This window comes from Pangasianodon hypophthalmus, chromosome 30, assembly GCF_027358585.1.
Source record: "Pangasianodon hypophthalmus isolate fPanHyp1 chromosome 30, fPanHyp1.pri, whole genome shotgun sequence".
In the NCBI taxonomy this organism is placed as follows: domain Eukaryota; kingdom Metazoa; phylum Chordata; class Actinopteri; order Siluriformes; family Pangasiidae; genus Pangasianodon; species Pangasianodon hypophthalmus.
This window is the reverse complement of record NC_069739.1, coordinates 5,756,631-5,781,775: the sequence shown is the minus strand read 5'-3', so window position 1 is coordinate 5,781,775 and position 25,145 is coordinate 5,756,631. Positions and strand designations below refer to the sequence as shown.

Below are 25,145 nucleotides of genomic sequence, written 5' to 3'. Positions count from 1 at the left end.
GGTGACTCTTAATAATTATATCATACTGTTTAAAAGAAATATATATTATTGTGTGTCCTGGGATGAAATAAATGTTAAAAAAGGTTTAAAAAAAAGAAGAAGAAGAAGAAGAATTTGTTTAGAGACACTACCTAGCTAGGTGAGTAAACAAGCTAGCTAACCTTAGCTATCTTATGAAAGAACACGTGCAGGTTTTTAATTAATGACGAATTAATACATTATTAACAAATATGAGAGTTTTTTTTTGCACAGTATTTATTTAATAAAGTGTATTATGAAGGTGAAATGATATAAACGCTGTGTAGACGAGCAGCAGCAGCAACAACAGCAACACTAGCTAGCGTTAACGGACATCCGCGCGCGCGAGGTTACTATGGCAATCGGGCGGCGCGTGGTCGCTATTTCAGCGCGCGCGCGGCTCACCTGTTTGGTTAAATAGGCGCCGAGCTCGCCGTGACTCTTTTCGACGTGTCTGGAAATCGTGATCAGGGAAGCCAGGCTCAGCTCCACGGTCTCCATGCCGTCATTTAGCCGCGCGTGCAGGGGGAGAGGCGGGGAGAGCAGCCGCGACCCCGTCTCGGGAGCACGTGCACAGTTAGTTTTTGTTTGTCTGTTTGTTTGTTTAACGGTTTCTAAATTCCGTGTAACCGGGAGTCAGAAGGCTCGTCGCCGGAGCAGATCGTCCGGGATGGATGACAACAACATCAACGAGCACGTTCCCGTCAGTGTTAAAGTGCCCGTCCACATGTGAGTGGCGCTGGATCACTTCCGGGTCACTGTGTCATCGCGTGCGCCGAAGCCTTTGCGACAGAAAAACGCCTTTTTGACTTTTTCTTTTATTTATTCAAGTGAAAGAGGAACTTTTAAAAAAGTGTGTTAATTTAAAAAAAAAAGTTTAATACGATAATAATTAAGTAATAATAATAATAATAATAATAATAATAATAATAATGTAATAAATAAGTATAATGATTATCAGAAATGTCAGTAGTAAACAAATAAGTATTTAAAAAATATATGATGCATCTCTGTTACTACTACTATTAGTAATAATAATAATAATAATAATAATTATTATTATTATTATCATCATTTAATAAACGGCGAAAGCAATCACGTATATGTATTTAAAATTGTGTTGCATGCGTATACTTTATTTATAATTTGTTTTATTTTTCAATTGAGGTATAATAATAATAATAATAATAATAATAATAATAATAATAATAACTTTTAATGAGCCAATAAATGAGTAAATAAAATAAATAAGTAAGTTAATAAAAATTATGTGTTGCTTTTCTGGTACAACAACAACTACTACTAATAATAATAATTAAAAAATAATAATAATTACTATAAGTACAATAATTAAGAATGTAAAGAGTAAACAATGGCTTTTTAATGATTGTTACATTGTTATTATATATTTATTATTTATTGTTATTTAAGGTTACGGTGTTATTCAGCTGTGGTTTGTGTATTGTTGGTAGTACTAGTAGTTATAGTTATTTTATATATATTCTAATATAGTAATAATAATTACACAGAATCCAAGGCTAAACAAATAGCTGTGAAAAAATTATTTTAAGAAAACAGCTACTAAATTATAATGAATTGCAGTGACTCTAACATCATGTTTATTTAAACATTATATCTGTTTTATTTGCGCTTCCTGGACACTGCAGGTTTAATCCTGACATGTTTGTTTTGTTAGTTTTGTCCTTAATCCAGAACAAACCATAAGATTAATACACACGATAACCACCACCACCACCACAGGTCTCAAACTCTTAGCGTTCACTGAAACACCGGAAGTTTAGAGACCGCGCGAAAATGTCGTCACTTCCTGTTTTGCGAAGCGGTTCGGGTTGGCGCGATTGTTTTTGGAGCAAAGCGATTCTGAAATGGTAAGCAGCCAGCTACTCCAAGCTATATTATTTTTTTCAATCGTTACACGGTGTGATTTTGGTGTCACAGCTTCCTGTTTTTGAAGTTTACAGCGAATTCGGTTGAAATGTTAATAAAGAATTGGTTTTTTTAAACGCTTTAGTTTACACCGCTAGCTAGTGTTTCAGTCTGGAGCCCAAACGCCTCCATGATCCCTTTCCCAGTGCACTACAGCAGAGTGTCTCTGAAGGCTGATGGCGCCTCTGTAGTAGTGCACTATGAGTTAAAGATGTGCTTTTCAGGATTCAGCCCGTGTTAAGCTAATCTAGGTGAATGTTAGCGAACAGGTTGTCAGCTGAATGTGGGTCTTAGGTAGACACATGCACACACACACTCACACACACATACACACACATACACACACATTTACACTTTTTTAAAAATGTTTTTGCTCTTTAGTTGTTAGCTCACTGTTTTTGCAACACCTTCCTGCCTTCATCTGTGCTTTTTTTTGTAGCATCTATGCTAGCAAACTGTAAGCCTCCTTCTCTTTGTTGTGGTGTCTTCAGCTTAAATGCTCAAATTTACATGATCACTAACACATGATGTTCTCTGCAGACTTCTCGAGCAATGTGAGGCGTGTACTAACCCTCAGAGATGGAGACGAATGCCATAGATGAGCTTTATGGTGATCTTGGTCAGGGGCATCATGGTAAGATTCCACACAATCCCTAATCTACATGATGATGCTTTCTGTTTCCAACATATCAACAAGAGCGTTGTCCTTCTGGAGGAATCCAACATGTGTTAAAGTGGTGTACAAATCATTCACGATACAATATCAGTCTCAGAGCTGTAATCATCATCATCATGATCATCATCATCTGATCTGATACGGACCTCCTCGCAGTCACAAAGACGATTCTCTGCAAGAATTATCTTATGGTTTGTGCTGGATTAAGGACAAAACTAACAAAACAAACATGTCATGATTAAACCTGCAGTGTCCAGGAAGCGCAAATAAAACAGATATAATGTCTAAATAAAGTGGCACATGATGTTAGAGTCACTGCAATTCATTATAATTTAGTAGCTGAAAGAATTTTTTCACAGCTATTTGTTTAGCCTTGGATTCTTGCAGAGAAACATCGTAGATGATCACATATCTATGGAGCCACTCACGATTAGGAAATGTTATTCAAAGATTTCAAAGATTGAATAGCTATAAATATAATCTAAATGTATTATTTTGTTGTTGATTTAATTCCACTTTTTTGTTGATTTATTATAAACAATAGAGCACATAGTAGGTGGGCACGATTTGACCGAAATCTCACATCACGATACTTCTGCAAAACGCAATCCACATCACACGATATATATCTAGATTTGCTGAGCTTGATGATACTTGAATTTAATGTCTACAGAAAAAATTAGCACTGAAAACAAGGTGTGTGTATAACATTTTACAGTTTTAAAGCTTCAAAGTAGTAGATATCTTGTAATTTAAAAAAAAAAAAAAAAAAAAAAAAGAAAGGAAAAAAGTTCTAAGAAGATATCACAATACGTATGATATGACATCCGTATTATATCATATCGCCCAGCCCTGGTGTTTAGTAAACGTACAGTAAGTAAGTGTAATAATGCATACACACAGCCATTTATTGCCATTAAACATGTAAGTTACATTTCTGTGTCTTTTTGACTGTTAAAAAAATTGCAAAAGGAAGGCACAGAACAAATATTAAATATATAAAGGCTGTATCGGAAATACACACATGGCAAAGTAAATTAATAATGTATTCGATTATTTTCGATTTATTTGCGATTAGATGATTATGTAACGATCGTGACCGAGCTAATAACAATCGGATGTTTTAAGCCGATGCCGACCCTAATACCAATAATCAGTACTCCATCGGTGTGTTCATATTTATCCATAAATAAAATCTCTTAATTAGGCTTCGTTATGTGAAAACTGGGCTTTAAAAAAAATTATTATTAGTATTATTATTATTTATTTTATTTTTTTTTTCTTACTAATTTTCAGGAACAGAATAAAAATGAAAGATGATTTCTTCTCTAACCTCTTCCAACGTAATCTGTTTAGATTCTGTCCTGAATTGTGATGAAGACTCGGTGGATATTTACTCAGGACTTGAGGACAGTCCCAAGAAAAATAAAGACAACGGTGAGCGTACCAATTTTTTTGCAGTAAAAGTAAGCATGTTTTGTTAATTTTTAAAACACTGACCCAAGACCTGGACTTTTGCTTACTCTTTCTGTGTGTGTTGTAGTGTGCTGTTGTTGAGGGTGGCATCTCTTTCTGTTTGTTTCTCCTCAGGCAAGGACAGCACTTTTCTTTCCCCTAGAGTGAAAGAGTCGTTGGATTTGTATGAGGAACTCATTACTGAAGAGCAGGAGGAGAAAGATGCGACCTATAATGAGGTTTTAATCCTTTTGTTTTTGCTAGTGTTAATTTAATTCTTATACACTATAATAATGGGTCTAACTTCTTAATTTCTACTTTCATTGCAGTTGAAAAGTAAATTTGTTGCAGCACAAAACCAAGTGCAGGATTTGCTTGCAAAGTTGCAGCAGATGCAAACTAAGGTATGTAAATTTACATGCAGACTTTTACACAGATTTTCCATTTTTATTACGGAATAAGTGAAGTAAGGAATATTTTTCAATAACAACAAGCAATTTGTCATCAGTTACAATTATGTTTTTGTTAAAGCATGCAACTTTTGTTTTTTTTGGTTGCATTTAATGTTGTGGAACTTAAGTTAGCACTTACATTATATTAGTTATAAACACACATTCCCTCACCGGCTTCTCTTTCCTTGTTCATCCTAAGCTGCTAGAAAATTAGTCAACACCTTCTGACCAATCAGATTTGAGAATTCAGCAGCGCTTTTGTATAATGACTATTATTGCATAGAGCAGTAATAATGATTAAACAAATTAGTGAGAAGAAGCAACAAACATAATCTGTTTTTTTTTTTTTTTTTTTTTTTTTTTTTTTAAACAGAACTCAAGTTTACACCAGGAGAACACTCTGCTGAAGAAGAACATATGTGCACTTATCAAAACGGCTAAAATGGAGATTGTTAGGAAGGATGAAGAGATAAGCAAATTAAGCAAAAGGTAAACGATGCAACGTTATGATCAATTTGTCTGGTGGATTTACAGTGTCTATAATGCAAAGACGCCGTTTAGCCAGAAATAACTACATCTTTCTTTACTGGATGTTTTGCAGATCAAGTCGGGGTAGTTTCCATCCATCTGCGAGGGAAAGAGGACAAGATGCCTACAACAGGAGCTTGGCGAGTTTGAACAGCCCTGCTGGTCCTGTAAGGGAGTCTCAGGATCTTAAAAGAGACAAGGGATTAACAGAGGTGTCAGAGGGTAGACCATTAAATCAGCCTGGTGATTCATCCTCGGTGGATGCCACACTGTCATCGTCTGTGGTGCTGCAAAGATGCACCAGGAGCAACCTTGAGAATCCTTTAAATCGGCAAAATAAGGATTCTCATGGCTTGGATTTACCTTCCAACCCCACTGCACAAGATCACAGACATGCCCAGGATAGTAGAACGTCTTGTAGCAAAGAAAGGGAAAGCTCAAGCACGAACTCTGAGACTAGCAGTAGGCAGAACGTTTGTGATGAAACAGATAGCAGGAAGGGAGTGAAACAGTCTGGTAAAGAGAGGAGCTCAAAAGAGAAGGACATATCAGAAAAATCTCAAACCAAAACAGATAAAAACAGATCAGAAAGAGATCAGAGGGAGTCTGCAAAAAGCAGTTGTGGATCAGGCAATGGTCAACGTCACCAGCATGATGATCCCGTAACGCTCAAGAGATCTGGCCGGTCGAGGAGTCCTTCCTCTCATCCACGACATACCTTCTCATCTACCCCCGATTCGTCTAGATCGAATGCAGACACGCAGAGCAGGAAAGAAGAATTCCGGCATAAGCAAGGACAAGAAAGACAAAGTGGACATACGGAGGTGTCTGGCAGTAGAAGTGAAAAGAGCAGCTCAGACAAGTTGCACCGAAAGACGGAGAAAAGAGGCACAAGGGAGCATCACAGAAAAGAGGAGAGGAGGCAAGAGGGTATGAGCAGCTCAGAAAGGAGACGCACCAGAAGTGATGGGATCAAGGAGTATGAGCATAGGAAGACTCAAAGTGAAGAAGGAAATAGACCAGTTGAAAAGAATAGCAATAGAGGAGAAAGAAGAAGCACCAGGTCTGAGACTAGCAAAGAACATGAGCGACAGAATACCCAAGATTCGAGTACCACAAGGAGGATGAATAATAAAGCAGACAACATACGCATCAATGATGGAAAGGACCGAAGCCGCACTGACGAAAACAGACTGCATGCTTCGCCTGTTAAACCTAATCATAATGCTCAAAATCTGAGAAAAAATAAAGATGACAAAAGGAGGACATCTGGCAGAACTGAAGAATCATCCAGGAGCAAAGCATCAAGCAGTCGTGATGACTCTAAAGGTTATATAAGTTCTGATAGACATAGTGTCAAAGAGAGTATAAAAGGCAAAGGGAGGGTTGATAAAGAAAAACAAATTGGCACTCCAGACAAAGGATCAAAGAACACTCCAGATAATGCAGGGATCCCCAAAATGAGTGAGGATGGTAATATTCAAGTGGAGAGCCTCACAAAAGCAAGAAAAAACTCTCCAATAAGGTTAACCACTAGTTGTGATAGTTCTGCCATGGCAGAAGAGAGTAGTCCAAAAAGAAAATTAACCTTTATGGAAACTCTGAACCTGACTGTCTCACCAATTAAAAGGCAAAACAGCTCTGAACAAGCTAAAGAGCCAGTTCAGCCACCTCCTGAGGACACCCTTGTAAGCAACTCGACTAAGGACAGAAGTTCGTTTGAGGTTGGAGAAGAGTTCTGCGTGATTGATGAAGTAGTGGATGACTCTATGGATGACTCCCTGGCTCTCCCTACCAGTACAACCACACAGCCACATTATAAAGAACCACCAACAAGCCTGGAAGTCAAGGGAAAGGAACTTGAATTACCAGAAAGGTTTGATGGTGACCTGAGTAAAACTCGATCTGGGAAAATGGATGGTACAGATTCAGAGATAAAGGAAGATGAATCCATTACAAAAGCAGATTTTGTAAATACAGATGTATGTCCCACTAGCATTTCTCAGAAATGTGTGGTAGATAAGACTGCTGTTCCTGAAGTTCCTATAGCCCCAGAAAGAGCTAAACCAGTTGACAGTCTCTCTGTTACTTTAACTGATGTTAGCTGCAAAGAACAAGACTCTCAGGCTTCTGTAAAGAAAGACAAAGAAAGGAGAAGGATCGGTACTCAGAATTCTAGTGAAGGTGGCCAAATAGATGATAAACCAGAGGCATCAGTTCAAAATGACATACCTCAGCAGGAAGTCGCTACCTCTATCCTGGCAACTGCTACGGCCAAGACTTGTTCAAATACAGACCCCTCTGTGTTTCTGGAAGTTGTTTCTAGCACTGTTAGTGTGGAAAATAACCACCAAAGCAAAGAAACAATAACTGTTTCAGACATGGACATCACACGAGGCCTTGAGAACCCAGATCCTTGTCCAGGCCCACTAGTAGGGCCAAACGCTGAGGTGATTAATGTCAACACAGTACTACCTGAACAAGCAAGCTCCTCTGAGCCTGATTCCACAGAGAATGAGATGGAGATCTCCAGGCCTTCCCGGTCTGTATTGGTGCCTCATGATGAAGATTCCATGATGCTGACCCTGAGAAACATTAAAGTAATTCCAGAAGCCATCAGTCCTCTTACAAGTCCAGTTCGCCAGATAAAGAAATCCCAGCAGCAGCACTTAGGAAAGGAGCCACATGTCAAAAGTCTCAGCAAAGGTTAGTGTACTATGGGCTTTCTGTATTTTATGGTTTTGGAAACAGTTGTAAATCCAGAGGGGTTTGTTTTACTGGGGGAAGTTCATGCAGAGCCATGCAACAAATGATTTATTTCTGAGAGAGTTTAAGGTAAGCTAAGAAAAAAAAAAACTGTAAAAGTATATATTAATAAAGTCTTGCAACTTTGCTTAAATGTAGTCCTACATTTTGAAGTGATTTTCAATTTTAGTTGTAGGTCAGATGTTTACACATTATATACACAAAATTTATCTATTTATTTTTGTTTAAGATTTCTCCACATCAGCCACTGTGGCAGATAAGGATGCAGTCAAGATGGACATGAACAAAGAAAACAAGAGACCTGATTGCTTAGACATGCCTAGTGTGCAGAAAGATCAGCAAGAGGCTCTTTCCTCTACTGCTACTGAAGAAGACTTGGAAGAAGGGGAAATTATCAGTGAGAGTGATGGGGAAGGTGCTCTGGTCATTCAGAGTCCTCCAAATGAAAAAAGATCATGTTTACGGAATCAGCCCAGTCCCAGATCACCAAGGTTACAAAAAAAATCTCAAATGCAACCCGCCGTTACTCCCAGCCGCAAAGAACAAGAGAAAAGCACGACTCCTAAAGACAGTCCCTCCTCGAACAAGAGGCGTTTCAAAACTGTCACTGTTCCACCCAAGGCGAAAATTTCAACTTCTGCTGAATTTATGAACATGTTGTTATTTATACGGTCAGAGCTGAGACGAAAGTACATGAAACTTCATAAAAATGTCACCAAACCAGCTTTTTGCTGCATCATTGAAATGTCTCAGGCTTCTTTCACAGAATTTGTTGACAGCGTTAACTTTCACAAATTTTGCAGTCAAGGAAATGAAATCAAACCCCGGCTCAATAAGATCATCTGTTCTGTAATGAGCAAGGTCTCTAACAATGGCATTGTGAACCGTATCTTTGAACAACGAGCTGAAGATCTCAAGCAGAAGCTGTGGAACTTTGTAGATGGCCAGTTTGATTTCTTGTTTAAGGAGCTAAAAGCAGCACTTAAAGGTGCTCCAGATCTTTCCAAGAATAAATCATCTTTAGAAAGTAAGCAGTCAAATCCTAGGGCAAAAGAGGATTTGAATGTGGATCTGTGCACACTACAAGCTAAAGAACCTTTGAGCACAACTGAAAACAGACCACATAAAAAGTCTCAGGGTGAAATAGAAAGCGAGGGCCAAAAGGTCCAGGAGAAGATCACTTCTTCAAACAGTTTGCCATGTAGAGGCCTTGGCAGCAGTGGTAAAAACATAAAGGCAACCATGGAGGAGGGGACCAAGGTACCAGAGGTATCCACACCTAACCAGTGTAATCAGCTACAAGCAGATTCATCCTCTGAGAAATCTCTCCAAGAAGGTGTCCCCGTACATGAGAACAAAACCTCCAACTACACCCGCCGTCTTTCTCACAGTGGATCAATACAAGATAGGGCAGACTTTGAAATTCTGACAGAGCAGCAAACATCAAGTTTGACCTTTAATCTGGTAACTGATTCCCAAATGGGAGATATATTCAGATGTCTCTTGCAAGGATCTGATCTGCTAGAGAGTGGCGATAATCAGAACTGGCCACTCAACACTCCACGGAAAGAAGGTCAAGCTGGAGAGAGTCTCATTGGGGTCATGACACCCAGCAAGATGATAACACCCTCGAAGCTCATCACAACATGGACATCTGTTTCACCTTACAAGTTTCAAATGCCAATAAATCCAGCACTCCTTGATGAAAACTGCATGTTGGAAGTACCATCTAATGCTCTTCCTAACCAGTCTGCCCCTGCTGTGGTCACAGTGAGTTCCCAGCAGCCTTTCTCTATTTTGGCTGAAGATTTGGCGGTATCTCTTACCATTCCCTCTCCCTTGAAGTCAGATGGCCACTTGAGCTTTTTGCACCCAGCTAGTGGACAGTCACTGTCCACACCAAGCAACATCATCAGTGCTCACTACAGTGAGGATGCACTTCTTGATGGAGAAGATGCCACCGAGCAAGATATTCACTTGTCTCTCGAAACGGACAACTCCAGCAGTCCGTCAAGTACCAGTGGAAATTGGGAGGCTACAAATCCAGCAATTTTCCAGTTCAAACCAAACTTGCCTATGCAGGCAGAGGTAATGGAGAGGTCCAATGATCACTTTATAGTTCGGATCAGACATACCTCTCGTGGGGTACAAGAGGAACCCAAACAGGAGCAGAAAGAAACGCTGCCAGCTGCAGAGGTTTTGTCTTCACGTACATTGGATCGGAGACTACACTTGGCAGGTCAGCCTCAGGTCATCTCAAATGAAGGAAGTGAAGCTGAAACATCAAGCAAGAACACCTCAGATGGTGTGCTTGCAGGAGTCAGTACAGCCATCTTGCCCAAAACCACTGAGAACCAGATCGAGCAAGCTGACGAAGCTTCTGATGCCACTGGAGTCACTGCTGCCAAAGAATCTGAGCATGAATTAAAGAATGCATGCCACAGGGTGTCCAGGAAGCGTAAGAAGCATCATTCAGGGCCAAAAGCAAAACATTCTCGAAGAGAGAAATCGCAAGACAAACAAGAAAAACAAAGGCACAAAAAGAAGTCAAAATCATCCAAGGATAAAAATGAGAAGACTCCTTCAAAGAAGATCAAGACTCCATCTCCTCAGTTGTCTCCTAACAGTCTCTCTGCTAAGAACGTAATCAGGAAAAGAGGAGAAGTGGTGGTGACCTGGACCAGGTGAGTGTATATTAGACTTTGGCTACTGTAGCTAATGTGTCCACAGTTAGTCCAGTTAGTCATTGCCAAGAATCAAGCAAGCAACAAATTTTTTGCATTTTTTTTTTTCATTTTCAAGGGAGGAAGACCGAGATATTCTTGTTGCGCTAAAAACGAAAGGAGCTTCTTCTAAAACATTTGCTGCTCTGTCATCCAAGTTGAGAAAGTCACAAGCACAGGTATTTTTGGTATTTTATAACTAACTATATCTGAGGTAGATATGAGATCTACCTCAAGGTAGCAAAGGCTTAACCTAACAATGTCCCTTTCCTGTTACAGATTGAAGAGCGATTCACCCAGCTCATGAAACTGTTTAAGAAGAAAGAGAAAATGGAGAGCTAAGCCACTGAGACTGCAGGATAATGGCTAACTATTCTTAGTCTTGGCACTGCAAGATTGAAGAGCCACAGGCAAAGAAACCAGCAGAAACCAGTTCTTGTCACTGGATTTTGACAAGCTGGAGTGTTTTTTTTTTTTTTTTTTTCTTTTTTCAGTGCTCTTTTGAGGAGGGAAGCACTGTGTAATAATCTACAATACTCTGGTCGAGAGTCATTTTCTATTTTGGCACCTTCAGTTAAGTTTATAGGTCATTATGTTAAATTCTAGGCATCAGCTGAAATCAGTAGATGTTGACGTCACTCAGTCCATCACAACATTTTGCATCCATACAGTTCATTTGGTGTAATTTTCTTTTCTTTTCTTTTTTTTTTTTCACTTTACAACATGATGTCTGAACTGAACCTGAGGTGGCTTTCCATTAAAGACACTGGAGTCATTTTTGCCTAGTACCAGCTACCTCTAAGAGACTGGAATAAGCATGCTTGAATGAGAAGTAAAAAGTATGAGGTGGTGTAAAGCCTGACAGAGCATATACCTGTGCTCAATAAGTCTTTACCCAGAAAATATAAGCTGTCACCAACATTACCATACAGAACTTAGTTCCTTTTTTTTTGTGTACTTCATATATAATTATCTTCATAAATCTTAGCGATCCAAATCACAAAGACACGATAATTCAAATTGAAGCAGATCAAACTATTATCTCAAAGGCTCCAAATAAACATGCATTCAGTTGTTCATGACAATTCATAGTAATTTCTTTAAAGTCAATAATTGAACGGTTAAAATTTTGTCTCAATCTCATTGTCCTGAACTCAGGATTTTACTGCTTCTCAGATTATCACCAGGCCTGCAGGCTTGTCTTGTATATATGATAAATGTGAGAGTTGTTAGAAGGCTTTTATTACTTAATAAATTTATACCATTTTTATTTCGCCCTGAATGCAGAGATTACTAGACAGCCTTCTGTCAAACTTCCTGTTTGAATAAATATTCTGTAAATATTGTAAAATGCAGGAAACTTTTTTACTTTTTAAAATAAAGTTAATTTATTTCAAGTCTGTGTGATACGTATGTGGCATTATTATTGAGACTTTCAAAAGCTTTTATTCATCCTATTGCAGGAAGCTACTTTTACTGAATTTCACATTGTTCATTGTTTTCATTCCATTTGTAAAAATGAAAGCTTTCAAAGTATGCTGTTCATGAAAAACTGAAATATTTAAGTAACTGACTGGGTTTCCAGTCACCTTAGAATATATCTTGGCTCCATCTTGGATTTTTGGTGTAGCAAAAAATGGGCTTGCACTACAGCAGTTTAGAAGATTACCTGAATCATCTGGTTCTGTAAGCATCCCTCATTTAATTGTATTGATCTGACTATATAGAGTTAAGAAAATTTTAGTTTTATTTGTATAAGCTTAATTATCTGTCCATAGTTGTTTTTGGAAAAATGCTGCAGGTGGAAAAAGCAAGACAGTGTGGAAGATTCAGTGTTAGATGTTGATTCATCTCAGACAGTGAAGAAAGGCTTCCACAACTGTAGCAGTTACCAACTGAGTTTACTCTAATGCATGGCGTTTAATCATCCTGCTTCAAAATCTGAATCTAACGGTGTTTAATCGCATGTTTATAGGGAAGATTATAGCAATGTAGGGTGGGTATTGAAACTAGCAAGTGCCCCTCCCCTTATGTTGTCAGTGACCGAGTTGTGCCAGCTATTGCCCCGAGGGCGCTGTCCAGCCGCCCACAGATCAATAGAAACCTTCTATTAGTTCATTGGGTGCAGTACGTCTGGGATTCATTTACTGAAGCTATGCCCAGAGAGAGGAGCTCACCTGCTTTACTGAAGAAGGGAAGAAATTGGAGGTGCACAGCTAGCGTTGTCTCCGTCATAATAACGAATCAGTGCTGAGAATCATCTTTAATACAATCAAAATCGTGTAAGTCTCTGTCTTCTTCACTCTAAAAAAAAATGGTTCCTCAAGGTTTCTTTAGGGTGATAGTTCTAAGAGCAATTTCCCGAAAGGAAACCCTTGGTTTTTGGGTACTACATAGAACTTTTATGGGTTTCCCCTCAGAGAGACAAACTGTAGGACCCTTTGGAAACTGTAACTTTTTTCCCTAAGATTGTATTTACCTCTTTAACCAAAAGTTAAGTGTATGTTTTTCACTCTTATACAACTTTAGGCTATGTGAAACCAAAAATGGGTGATTGGAATTTTTTGGGAAGCATCTTGGAGGAAGTTCACATCCATTCCACCATTGTGGGCAAAATCTGGCTGACTATCCTCTTTATCTTTCGCATGCTGGTCCTTGGAGTTGCTGCTGAAGATGTCTGGGATGATGAGCAAAGTGAGTTTGTGTGTAACACAGAGCAGCCCGGGTGCAAGAATGTCTGCTACGACCAAGCCTTTCCCATCTCCCTCATCAGGTACTGGGTCCTGCAGATCATCTTTGTATCTTCACCTTCTTTGGTGTACATGGGCCATGCGCTGTACCGGCTGCGTGCTCTGGAGAAGGAGAGGCACAAGAAGAAAGCCCAGCTCAAAGTTGAGCTGGAAGGGATAGAGGGAATACTGGATGAACAGAAAAGGATTGAGAAGGAGCTGAGGAAACTGGAAGAACAGAAGAGAGTCAGGAAAGCCCCTCTGAGAGGTTCCCTACTGCGTACATATGTGTTTCATATTTTAACCAGGTCAGTGGTGGAAGTGGGCTTCATACTGGGTCAATATGCCCTTTATGGTATTGGACTGGCCCCACTATACAAGTGTGAGAGAGACCCCTGCCCCAACATTGTGGACTGTTTCGTGTCCAGGCCGACAGAGAAAAATATTTTCATGATCTTCATGCTGGGCATCGCTGGGGTTTCCCTCTTCCTAAACATCTTGGAGATCTTTCACCTGGGAGTGAAACAGATCAAGCAGAGCATATATGGCAACACACATGGTGGAGATGATGAGAGTCTTTGCAGGTCAAAGAAAAACTCCATGGTGCAGCAAGCATGTGTCCTTACAGATTGCCTGCCACAGAAATTTGCACACATGACCCAAACATCCTATGCCATTGTGACCGATGGGCAGGTGGAAGCTTTGCCACCCCACATGCCCCCTAGCAACCCTCTACACACCCCTGAGGCACCAACCAGTGATGCTGCTGGATCTGAGCAGCCCAAGCAGCCACGTATTCTGAGCCAGCCTGAGATCCAGGCCACCCGTCAACTAGGGGCTGCAGAGCGGCTTTCCACTGTGGACAACCGTGGCCACTCTTCCAGCAGCGATGACTCCGGACCCAAGGTATCTGGCCCTCAGAAGGGTGTTGGTCAGCTACCTCGAGCTTCTCTCAGAGCCAGCAACATCGAGATCCCAGCATCCCTTCAGAACTCTGCACGCAAGCAAAGTCGGGTGAGTGCATGCAAGGACCTGAGTGAGGAGAGTGATTCGCCAGAACACCACCCCACAGGTAGGAAAGCTAGCTTCATGTCCCGAGGGCTTTCTGAAAGCAGACTGGCCATTCCACTAGACAGTCCAATGTCCAAAAGCGGCTCAGAGTCAGAGGCCAAGCAGCTGGCTCAGAGTGAAAGCCCTGCCATGACCCCTCCACCTGCTGGTGGGCGCCGCATGTCAATGGTAAGAACCTATTTTCAGGAAAAAAAAAGGTCATCTGCATGAAGTGTTTGTAATGACGAACACTTTTAAAAGGTTAAATCTAGAATCATAAAGCATTTGGTTTATCCCTTTAAAATTCTGTTACATACAGTTGTGCTAACAGAGAGGGTATTAGGGAGTTAAGTAAAACATAAAACACAACGGGGGCATGCTGTTATAGGAAAATAATCAATTATGTGGTCGTGTGATGTGGCCTGATATTGAATTCCTGTTAGCACCCGGAGCTGATTATTTTCCTATAACAGCACATACTGAAGTGCTTTATTCTTCTTACACCACAGCAATTTTCCAACTATTAAATTTTTTTTTATTTATTAAAGAGCAAGATTGTGTACTTTTTACAGCCAGAACTACTGTCATTGCTGCTGTTATAGAAAATTAATCAGCACCTGCTGACCAATCAGATTTGAGGATTCTACTAAAGAACTACTAAAGAACCTATTATTAGTTCTAAAAGTGTAATTATAAGTGCAATTACTTCACTGTTACTGATTTGTTATATGGGTATCTGTTCAAATATTTACCATTTGTGTTGTAATACTATTAAAGTACAGACATTTTTCAGTTAAAAAAGATATGAACACGTATGTAGTAGGTGTACTAGATAATATAATACACATTACATGAACCAGTACATGTGGTGTATTTCCATATTATAATAATAATGAGATGTTTAAATTTTTTCCTTGTTTCAGAGCATGATCCTGGAACTGTCTTCGATAATGAAAAAGTGAACTCTGATGAAGTGTCAACCTTTCAGAACACCAAAAAGTGGGTCATCACTGGCTTTGTTGACTGCGTGCTACACAATTACTGGCATATTTATTGGTTTATGTTCTGTGTAAACAGTTTGTCCATTTGCATAGAGCTTTGCTAATTAAATTATTCTTTCGTCCTCATGCAAACACTGATGCACATTTTTTTCTGGTTGTGACACAAAATAATTAGAGGCAGTGGAATTTTTGCACATAAAACCTGAGCATATTACACATTAAAACTGTGCTTTAAGACCGCAACTGTAACTGTAAACTAGGGCCTTAATTTCATTCATTTTGACTGTATTTTGAATTAGGTAATCAATAATATTGTGTAAATCTTCTTACGAAAGTGGACAGTATTATTTGTTGGAGGTATATCAGCACAGAGCTTTGAGTTCATTTATAGGGTCTTCCTGTTTTCAAAAAAACAAGCCTTTTAAAGCCTGGTTTAGAATAAAAAGCTTTTTTTTCTTCTTTTTTTTTCTTACGTAATGCAACTTTACTATCTGGTCTTTGTTCCTTTTGCCTTACTGTCTTTGTATTTTACATTAACTGCTCTAAACTGTATGTATGAATATCTTCTAAATGTTTTAAATTTTCACTGTGACATCTCTCTCAACACAACACACTGGACATGGTTTAAAATGTCCAATACTAAAACGACATTTAACACAAATGTGTCCGCTTAGCACTGTTATAAACATCAGACTGACGGTTGTTGACCTGTTGTGACGTTTTTGGGACAACTGTGTAACTTCCCAAATTAGCTTCATCAATAGCTGTGCTCTGACCAGCAGTATTGATTAATATCTGCGAACCACAGGCCTCATTAATGTATATCAATACAAATTAAGTTCAGACACACACCTGTTATTGCAGTCTGCTGAAGTTGCTACTGTTTTGTTTGTTTCTGCACATAATGACAATTCAAATCAGTGTAGTAGCAACAGTAAAGTCCTACATCTCCTATAGGTGAAACTGTTGACACTGGGGTCATGATTATGAAAGTGTAGTTCATTAAATAAGTGATGTTATAGAAAAGTAATCAACGACAGGGTGGTATGATGTGTATTTACTGTTACTACCCCAAAGCTGATTATTTTACAATTAACATCACCTCCCTGAAGTATTTTAATCCTCGTATACCACAACAATTTTGTGAACGATTACAATTGTTAACTTATTAAAGAATAACACATCATACTTTTAACCATTTGTATTTACTTTGAATGTCGTGGAATGTCTGCGAGACAAGTTAGTATTATGATTTAGGTTATAAACAGTCGTTCCCTTACCAGTCTCCATTGTATCTCTCTTAGGACAATAATAAGGCAAAAAATTTTTTTTCAAAGACATTGGAAAAGTGCAAACTCCTCCATCCTGAAGACTTTCCTGTGTTGGAAAACTTAAAACTTCTGACTGTTACAAAGTCCTAACACTGGAGACTCCTTCCATAAATGCTACAAAAAAGTCTCCTCACAGAAAACATCATTATGTCAATGACTACATGTTTTTAATCCGTTAATGTGGAGTGTCCATACAACCATACAAGTGCCTATGGAAGGTATTGCTGTAGAAACAATAACATATTCATTAAAGTAAGTGTATTAATACGAACTTGCAGCTGGAAGCTGCTGTTCTATAAACTTGATCAACACCACCTGAGCAGTCAGAATGGAGAATTCAACAGTACTGTGGTATAATAGGAATTATCACGGTTAATTTGGTAAATATGATTCTCAGGTCATGACGGTGGCTCTCCATTGACCTATAACAGCTATATTTAATACGCAAACATCCAAAACATAGCACTAATCTTAACCTGAGTAATCAGAGGAAGTGTACTGGCTCTTTGCACACATCCTACATTATTTCAATATTGCCATTTTCAGTGTCTGTACATTTGACGCCATTTTACTCTACACGTATTATAACGGCCCTAAAATGCTTAAGAAATACAAATACATGTGGAACCATCCTCTATACACAGTATAAATTATCATATTTTGCTCTATAGATATTATGTGGATCTGAAGAGGGAAAAACAGAAACATAGTACATGATAAGTTTCTTTATTTCATAAACAGAAATGGTGTCTTGACAAAAAATCTGTCATTTATATAACACTAGCAATTGAAATGCATGAAAATGAGTTCTGCACAATACCGTATTTACAATGGTTAAGTCATTAAATTCATTAGGTTCTTGTAGCATTTAGAAATGGAAAAAAAAGTAAAAACTCTATAACAGCTATCCCAAAATTGACAATATTAACACAAAACAGTCAACTAGAAAAAACGGGAGATAGAGAGCAAGCAAGGGGGGAAAAAAAACAAGAAAAGAAGAACAAACAAAAACTACAAGCCAAAGAGCTATTACATTAAAAATGATGCACCGAAATCTACTAATACAATAATCTGTGTAAAAAGCATGTAGAAAAACACCTGATGTGGTTTGCTGATACAGTCGTTGACCAGTTATGAGAGGTATGAAGGATTTCACAGGTAGATAAGAGTGAGAGAGAGAGTCCGCTCTGCTAGTCGAGAGATGGGGGGGGGCCCGGAGACCCCTGCATACACACGTTTCACGTCAAGGTGAACTATGGCCTCTGCAAGTTCTAAGGCAAAAAAGTCGGAGGTGCACTTCTATTCGTCTTACTCTGAAACATCCCCGTCGGGTGAAAAAACGACAAACTCGAAGAAATAAGCATAGTTATCAAAGGACATTTGTTTTTCTTTTTTATCCATTTGGTTAAAAAACATACAAAAATGAAAAAAAAAAAAAAAAAAAGAATACTAAACCTAGCTATCCAATTGAAACTCACAATTACTATATACATGGCAAGTTTGATTTGACTCGTAAAAACGTGTCACCTTGTCTTTGTAAACATTTTTGCTGTTCTACTTTTCCTCGAATGAGCTCAGCCTGCATATCCCGCCGAGATAATATATAAAGTTGAGCGAATTGTGAATAAAAAGGCAAAGATTTTTCTTCTTTTTCACTGATGAGGAAAGCTTTGGAGAGCCAGTGTCAATGTTTCAAAGAAGCAGCACAAAAAACAAAAAAAACCATAGCAACATTAAAACAAAAGCTTAGCTTGTACTTCCTTTATAGCCTTTATATAGAGCAACAGCTAATGCAAACAAACACTGCATTCACATTCCCATCCCGTTTATTAACTGCAGATTAAAAGCTTAGTAGACAATTTTTAAGTTCAAATAATGGAACTTTTTTTTTTTTTGAGAATCCACAGCCCTCATTTTTACTCAAAATTTTGTGCAAATCAATTTTCGATTTGTCAATTATTAGCTTAGAAACAATTTAAAAAAAAAAAAAAAAAAAGTTTATGACCTATAAGCTTTTCTTCAGAAGACTTTTTTTTTCTAAACATGAAATTATCTTTTATTGGAAAATAAAAGAGAGAGTGTAGAAATAAAAATAAAAGTCATTGGCACGCACCCTGAGACAAGATATAAGAGCAAATGTGTAACTGTTTATGATACAGCCTTGACAAGTCAAACCAAAGCTGATCAACGTGCATCTGAAAGACAGTAGAGATGAAACTGATGAGCTTATTGGATTTGTGAGGTTGCTGATAAAAAAAAAAAAACAGGCTGTGAAGACACCATGCTGGCAGACGTTTTGAAAACTTTTACTAGCAGAGACAAAACCAGAATTGTCCGTTAGCCTGTATAGACGTGGTTATGTTTCAGGCATGAATGCTTCTGTGCCTGCGTCAAAATGCCAATCCCTCGGACTGGAGTGACCCTCGGCTCTTAAGGCAAAGCGAAATGAGTTTACACACAATCCAGAAGTACGCTATGCATTCAGTGCTGCCCAAGAGACCAACATAATACACAGTCCCTGCGTTTCAATACTGTTTTTAACACACCATTATCATCCATGGGAAGCTACAACACATGAGAATAAGGGTATTATTTATAACTTGGACCATGTTGGCCTTGTTAGCGAAGTGCTTTCCTCTTGCTCAGTCAGAGTTACTTGGTAATAGCTAGCATACTGACTTGCTGGTTTGCTAGCTATCTAGTATCCTAACTAGTATTGAGTCAGCTGTCCTGTGCAGATAGTTGGCAACTTATGTTAACAAAGAAGAATGTACATACTTGATAGCAGAGATTCCAAACACTAGTCCTGGAGAACCTCCTGTCCTGCACATTTGAATGTTTTCCCTGCTCCCAACACACCTGATTCAACTAATCAGCTAATGACGTGGGCGTGTCAGAGTACAAAAAACACTAAAATGTGTCAGGACAGGGTTGGAAACCTGTGCTTTATAGTAGAGGTGTGGGCAGAGCCATCTTTTTTAATCCCAATTCCACTTGCTAATTAAAGAATTATGACTAATCTTGCTCATTCCTGCAGTTAGAATGGTGGATTATTGACCAAAATATAAGCAAATTAGTAATTTAAATCACAGCGACACTAACCAGGATGAAGTACTAAAGATTCATGAATAAACACGGTAAACATGTCACAGAGAGGTGCCAACATTACTAGCAAGAAAATCCTAGCATGCAGAGAGCGAGAGAGGAAAAAAAAAAGATTTGTTATTGGGTCAGAAGACTGAGGCTTGTGAAATTTTACCTAGATAAAGTAGGCGAGAGGTGAAAATAACCCGCTACCAGAAACAAATATATATCTTTCACATCCCATGACCTTTCCCCTTCTGTGAATTGGCTTTTCTTCCAGGTGAATTTTATTTGCGTTTGGGTTGACTGATGTCTGAAAAGCAAGGAATTGAAAATTGTGATTGCTATGGTTAACCTGTAAATGTTGACACCGCTGTGTTAACGACTGTCAAGCTTCGTATCTGATCTCCTGCCTGAAAGAAACCTGGACTTTTTTGTTGGGCCCTAAAGCACACCTCTACCAAGACGACTTGGATGTGTTAAAAACAGTATTGTAATGCAGGCAATAATTCCAATACACCTGTCATTATAGCTTTGATTCCTGGGAAACATTTCCTATTTTCCTTAACATGTCAGAAATATTCATCCAACGACAAAGTAGACATAATTACACAATGTGCTTATCTAGTGGAGCGTCATGCTTTCCACGCTTACTCTACCACTTCTACAACAAGTAGTGTGAAAACAAAGCTCATTTATAGGGATGATTTGCATATGTGTGCACAAACGTCCGTAAATCGGACCTCGTAAATCTTTAGTTCCTGTTTTGTACCTGATTAGAATTTCGAAATACTGTCAATATTTTAGAGAAAGAGGGAGCGAGAACAAAGCTAAAAGTCTCGAGAAGAGGAAAATAACAAGTAATCAAAAAAGCAAGAGCACAAACTAACAATCACGACAAGTCTAATCTCTAAACCGCTACAACAGAGCACTCCATCCAGTATTAATGTGTGTGTGTGTGTGTGTGTATGTGTCAGGGGAAAAAATTGGACAGTCCAAACTGTCAAAAAGATTTTTTAACCACACAAGACCACAAAAACGAGTCATACAACTCCCATGGCTGCAACAGAATTACCTAAATAATATAATATATAACGGGTCAGAGAGTTATTATTAAACATACAATATTTAAAAATCAATCAATGGTAACTTTACCTACTTATATAACACTGAACAGAAAAGCTTGTCCAAAATTTTGGAAGCTTCTCCGAATGTCCAAATCATCATTACTATTGCTGGATTTAAGCACCTTTAAGCTACCTTTAGGATTCCAGCAGGTACGAGAAAATGATTTCCTTTTTTTTTGGATATAAAAATCAATCAGTGAAAAGGTGATTAAAAATAACTGCATTCCGTCAGATGGAAACATCCAAGGATTTATGTTTCTGAAACACCCCAATGAATAGACAAACTAGAAAATATACAGGCAGCATGCAAATCCTATCACGGATATAAATCTCTAACAAATATACACTTAGGGCAAATATATAACGATTCTAAAGGGCTGATAAATCCCCAATGAAAGTCAAAATGTATTTATTTCTTTTTCTGATTTAAACCAGAGCTCGAATTTAGCTTATTAGACTCACAAATAATCAAATATGTGAATTAGACACTCTCTTGTGTTGTAGTGTATTACGAATTTTTCCGATTTTTGTTTTGAGTTCTTGGATATGGACTTCATGAGAATTATAACCAGCATTAAAATATTAAATTATCCGGGCTCTTTTCTTTTTTGAAGAGGAGGAGGGGCACTTTTAAGTGCACATGTTAAGTGCTTCAATTTCAGACTTATAGGGTCCTGAAAGTGAAATCTACCCTTAAGGAAGTGCTAAATGGTCTAAGAGTGCACCGAGATGGAAAAAAAACCCCAAAAAAACAAAAAAAAAACCCCCACAAAAACATGAGCCCATGATCAACTGGTTGTAGAGCACCGTACAGCAAGGTCCAAGAATCAGAGTCCACTACTACACACTAGGATTAGTTTTACCATGCATTAAAAACTAATATGGTTTTGTCGAATTAGATTTCTTAATAACGATTACAGTTTTCGTAATAACAATTACAGTACCATTTACTAATATATGTCAGAGCAGTAGTGTTGTGATTTTTAAACCATTGAATTAATGACATTGAGACTTCAAGGTTGCAAAGTGCAACTTGGTGATACTTTATATCAAATATATTCATAGCAGAATTTTCTGAATGTAAGTCTGTACCAGGCTTCGTAGCTCCCACCATCATAATCTCTTCTGACATTCAGTATTAGCTAGTATTAATATTAGTATTAGTATTAGAATTAGTATTGGGCAGGGAGAATTTAGCACTTTCCATAAAAGTGATGGAAGCTTGTGACTGAAAAGTTTTAGGCTTGGAATACACTTCTACATTGTTTTTGATGAATGTACCTACCAAATGAATAAATGTAACTATTAAAAAAATGTTCTAATTGACTGAAAGCAGCATGGAATATAATCCATAACGAATAGACGACAGTACTGATGGAGTCAGTGTCAGTTACACAATGTTTTATCCTGGTCATGGTTGGTTTGCACCCGGAGCCTGTCCCAGGAACACTGGGAACAAGGTGGATGGGAACAAGGCACCCTGGATGTGATGCCGGTCCATCGCAGACGTGTATTAGTATTCTCAACTATTTGAAACATTAAGCAAACTGAATACAGAGATATTTCAATTTCACGAGAATTTCTAACATAGCTATGGATGGATGGATTTGTCTAAAATTTAAATAATAGATTTGTGAATTAGCATGTTTTGTGTTAGTAGTGGACTCTGGATTTTTGGATGCCATTGCATCCAGTCTTAAAAAAAAGATTTCGTTTAGCACCATGAAAGGTTCTTCTGTTCATCCTTCTGCAGGAACCCTTAAAAGTTCTACGTAAAGCATGTTTCCCTTTCAGAAACCATTTAAGAAGCTAGAACTAATAACCATCCAAAGAACCCAGAAGAACCATTATTTTTTCCAAAGCAAATCTACACACCAGCTTGGTTGACGTGCTTGATCATGGGATGGAGAGAGTAAGTGCCAGAAGCAAACATGGGGGCAGAAATGATCATTTAGCAGAGCTCGTGCACCATCTCCTGTTCCAGGAGGAACTCTCAGAACATCCATCTACGTTTTGAAACGTAACAAATGTTTTCTTGCTATTATGCCTTCTAAAAATAACACTGAAAACATTCAAAGAAGCTGTTTTTGGGTCTTCATGACCATACAACTACACACACACACACACACACACAGCATCTTTAAATACTGACAAGAAAAAAAGAAGAAAGTTCCTCTGTGGAGATGCAGCTCTTTTCACATTTCAGCGGGGCAAATCTGACGAAGTCCAAATGGCATGCTATGCAAAGGGGCTTTACGTTAAGAAAGTGTGTGAGAGAGTGTGATGTGTGTGTGTGTGTGTAAAGCTGTTTTCCTGAGTTTTAAGCACACCCACCGTCGCAGGCTATTTCACTTCAGGCAGGAAACAGCAAAGGAAACATTTCACTTTCGCAACAAAATGCGAAAGCTGCGACAAAAAAAGCTGAGAGGGAAAAAAAAGGGAGCACATCTAAAGCACTACCTGTACAGGGTCACTGATACACTCGCCATGCTCCATACTATATACAATACCTATATACAATACTCGTTCTGCCTAGCAAGCACTTTGTACATAACCACCAAAAAATTTCCAAACACAAGGGTATTGCTGATGTGAGGGGGATATTAACCGTCACAAAAAGTCTAAATCCGATCATTTTTCGTCTCGTTGTTCGTCCTCCTCCATTTCAGTGCTGTCAAAGGCAATAGAGGAATGTTTTTTTTTTCTTCTGGACAGGACCGACTGTACAAACTAAGTGTTGTGGAGACACTACAAATGTGTAACAGAGAAGACAATTTTTTGCATATGAACATTTACAGTCTAGCTGCTGTTTAAAAAAAAACAAAACAAAAAAAAAACAGAGAATCTGTCATGTACATAATCTGTATCCTTTTCATGAATTACTATAATCGAACATTCAGAATATTTCCTGAGTTTCCTGAATTTGCCGTGGCATCGAAAGTGAGAGAGTGAAAGAGTTAGCCACTGAGACAGAGAGAGAGAGAGAGAGAGAATCCACAGAAAAATCACTGGTGTTAAATCAATCTGGTGTAGCTGCACAGTGTAGGCTTTAAAAATGTAACACTGTAGGTGCTAATTTAACACTGCTGATCTTACTGTGAGGAAGTGAAGGAAGGATAGACAGATAGAGAGAGAAGGACAGAGAGATATTGAGCTGCTGCTAGGTCCATGGAGGCTTGGATGTGAGATGTGTTTGGAGCCGATCCCCTGTGAGCTGGACTGTGACCCGGAGAAGACAGCGTCGCACTGATGGAGGTCAGTGGCGGGGGAAAAATGTGTAGCACCATTGAGAGAGGTTGTTTTTTTTTTTTTTTGTTTTTTCTTTCGTTTTTTTTTACGCGAGACGCTTCAGCCGTGGCTGAGCCCGAGAGAACCTGGAGTAACAGTATTGCTGCTGTTAAGACAACTGTAGTGTCAACCGTTAAAAAAAACAGACAAAACAAAAAGACACAAAAAAGACATAAATATATAAAACCAAACAAACAAACAAACAAACAAACAAAAAAGATTCATAGAACACTGGCAGAGGCTGACCATCTTAACACCCCTTGAACTTCCAGGGGTTTGTCAGAAGATGTATCGAAATTAAATAATAACGATAAAAAAATAACAAAAAAAATAAAAAAGATAAAAAAAAATTAAAAACAAACAAACAAAACAAACAAACACTGTCACTAGGTACAGTCCTTTCTCGGCTGTTCGTCAGTGGTACATTTATCGGTCATCTCCTGACAGAAGTCTACTGTCACCGTCTGATTGGACTGTTCCAAGGACCGGCCCGCCTCAAGGTAGGCGGAGCCGGACGTTGTCTCCTCCCCCTCACCGTTCCCTACGTGACACTGGGCTGATGCTGGTGCCTGGTGCGTGTCGTTTGTAGCAGGCGGTTTGACGTATTCAGGTTCGGGCGTGGCAGCTCCGGAGTGGGTGGTGAGGTCGATGCTGGCAGGCGGCGCTGGCGGATGGGCTGGGGAGGCGGAGTCAGCGGTGGGCCGTAGGATGGGGCAGTAGTGATGGAGAGACTGGACTTGCTCGGGGCTCAGTGGGACGTCCCGGCACACCTCCTGAGACAGGCAGGAGAAATTCTCCCACAGCTCGCCCATGCACGCCTTCAGCTGATTCCTCTCTGTCAGCAGCTTCTCCTTCTCACATACCTGCCCACACACACACACACACACACACACACACACACACACACACAGGTTAGACTATATATGACGTACGAAATACATGAATTGACCCAACTATGGAGTTTTTTTTT

General features: G+C 38.9%; 4 protein-coding genes across 4 annotated transcripts in view; 2 read left to right on the top strand and 2 right to left on the bottom strand.

The window, feature by feature from the left end:
• mdn1 (midasin AAA ATPase 1) overlaps nt 1–768 on the bottom strand; it is a 50,565-nt gene extending 49,797 nt beyond the window's left edge. Inside the window, exon 1 of the mRNA XM_026918327.3 lies at nt 424–768. Coding sequence (XP_026774128.3) covers nt 424–519 — 96 coding nt within the window. The 5' untranslated portion in view covers nt 520–768. The remainder of the gene's footprint in view (nt 1–423) is intronic.
• A 1,015-nt stretch (nt 769–1,783) lies between these two features.
• On the top strand, nt 1,784–11,962 carry casp8ap2 (caspase 8 associated protein 2). Its single transcript, XM_026918325.3, has 10 exons — nt 1,784–1,907; nt 2,506–2,599; nt 3,998–4,078; nt 4,232–4,335; nt 4,426–4,500; nt 4,922–5,037; nt 5,150–7,782; nt 8,072–10,526; nt 10,645–10,744; nt 10,845–11,962. The coding sequence occupies exons 2-10, from the start codon at nt 2,545–2,547 to the stop codon at nt 10,905–10,907; spliced, it is 5,682 nt and encodes a 1,893-aa protein (XP_026774126.3). The 5' UTR covers nt 1,784–1,907; nt 2,506–2,544; the 3' UTR covers nt 10,908–11,962.
• A 129-nt stretch (nt 11,963–12,091) lies between these two features.
• Nucleotides 12,092–14,977, top strand: gja10b (gap junction protein alpha 10 b). The gene has a single exon (XM_026918086.3). It carries the CDS (start codon nt 13,112–13,114, stop codon nt 14,573–14,575), a length of 1,464 nt encoding a protein of 487 aa, XP_026773887.3. The 5' UTR covers nt 12,092–13,111; the 3' UTR covers nt 14,576–14,977.
• Nucleotides 14,978–23,403: 8,426 nt separating this feature from the next.
• bach2b (BTB and CNC homology 1, basic leucine zipper transcription factor 2b) overlaps nt 23,404–25,145 on the bottom strand; it is a 109,832-nt gene continuing 108,090 nt past the window's right edge. Inside the window, exon 5 of the mRNA XM_034302184.2 lies at nt 23,404–25,038. Coding sequence (XP_034158075.1) covers nt 24,562–25,038 — 477 coding nt within the window. The 3' untranslated portion in view covers nt 23,404–24,561. The remainder of the gene's footprint in view (nt 25,039–25,145) is intronic.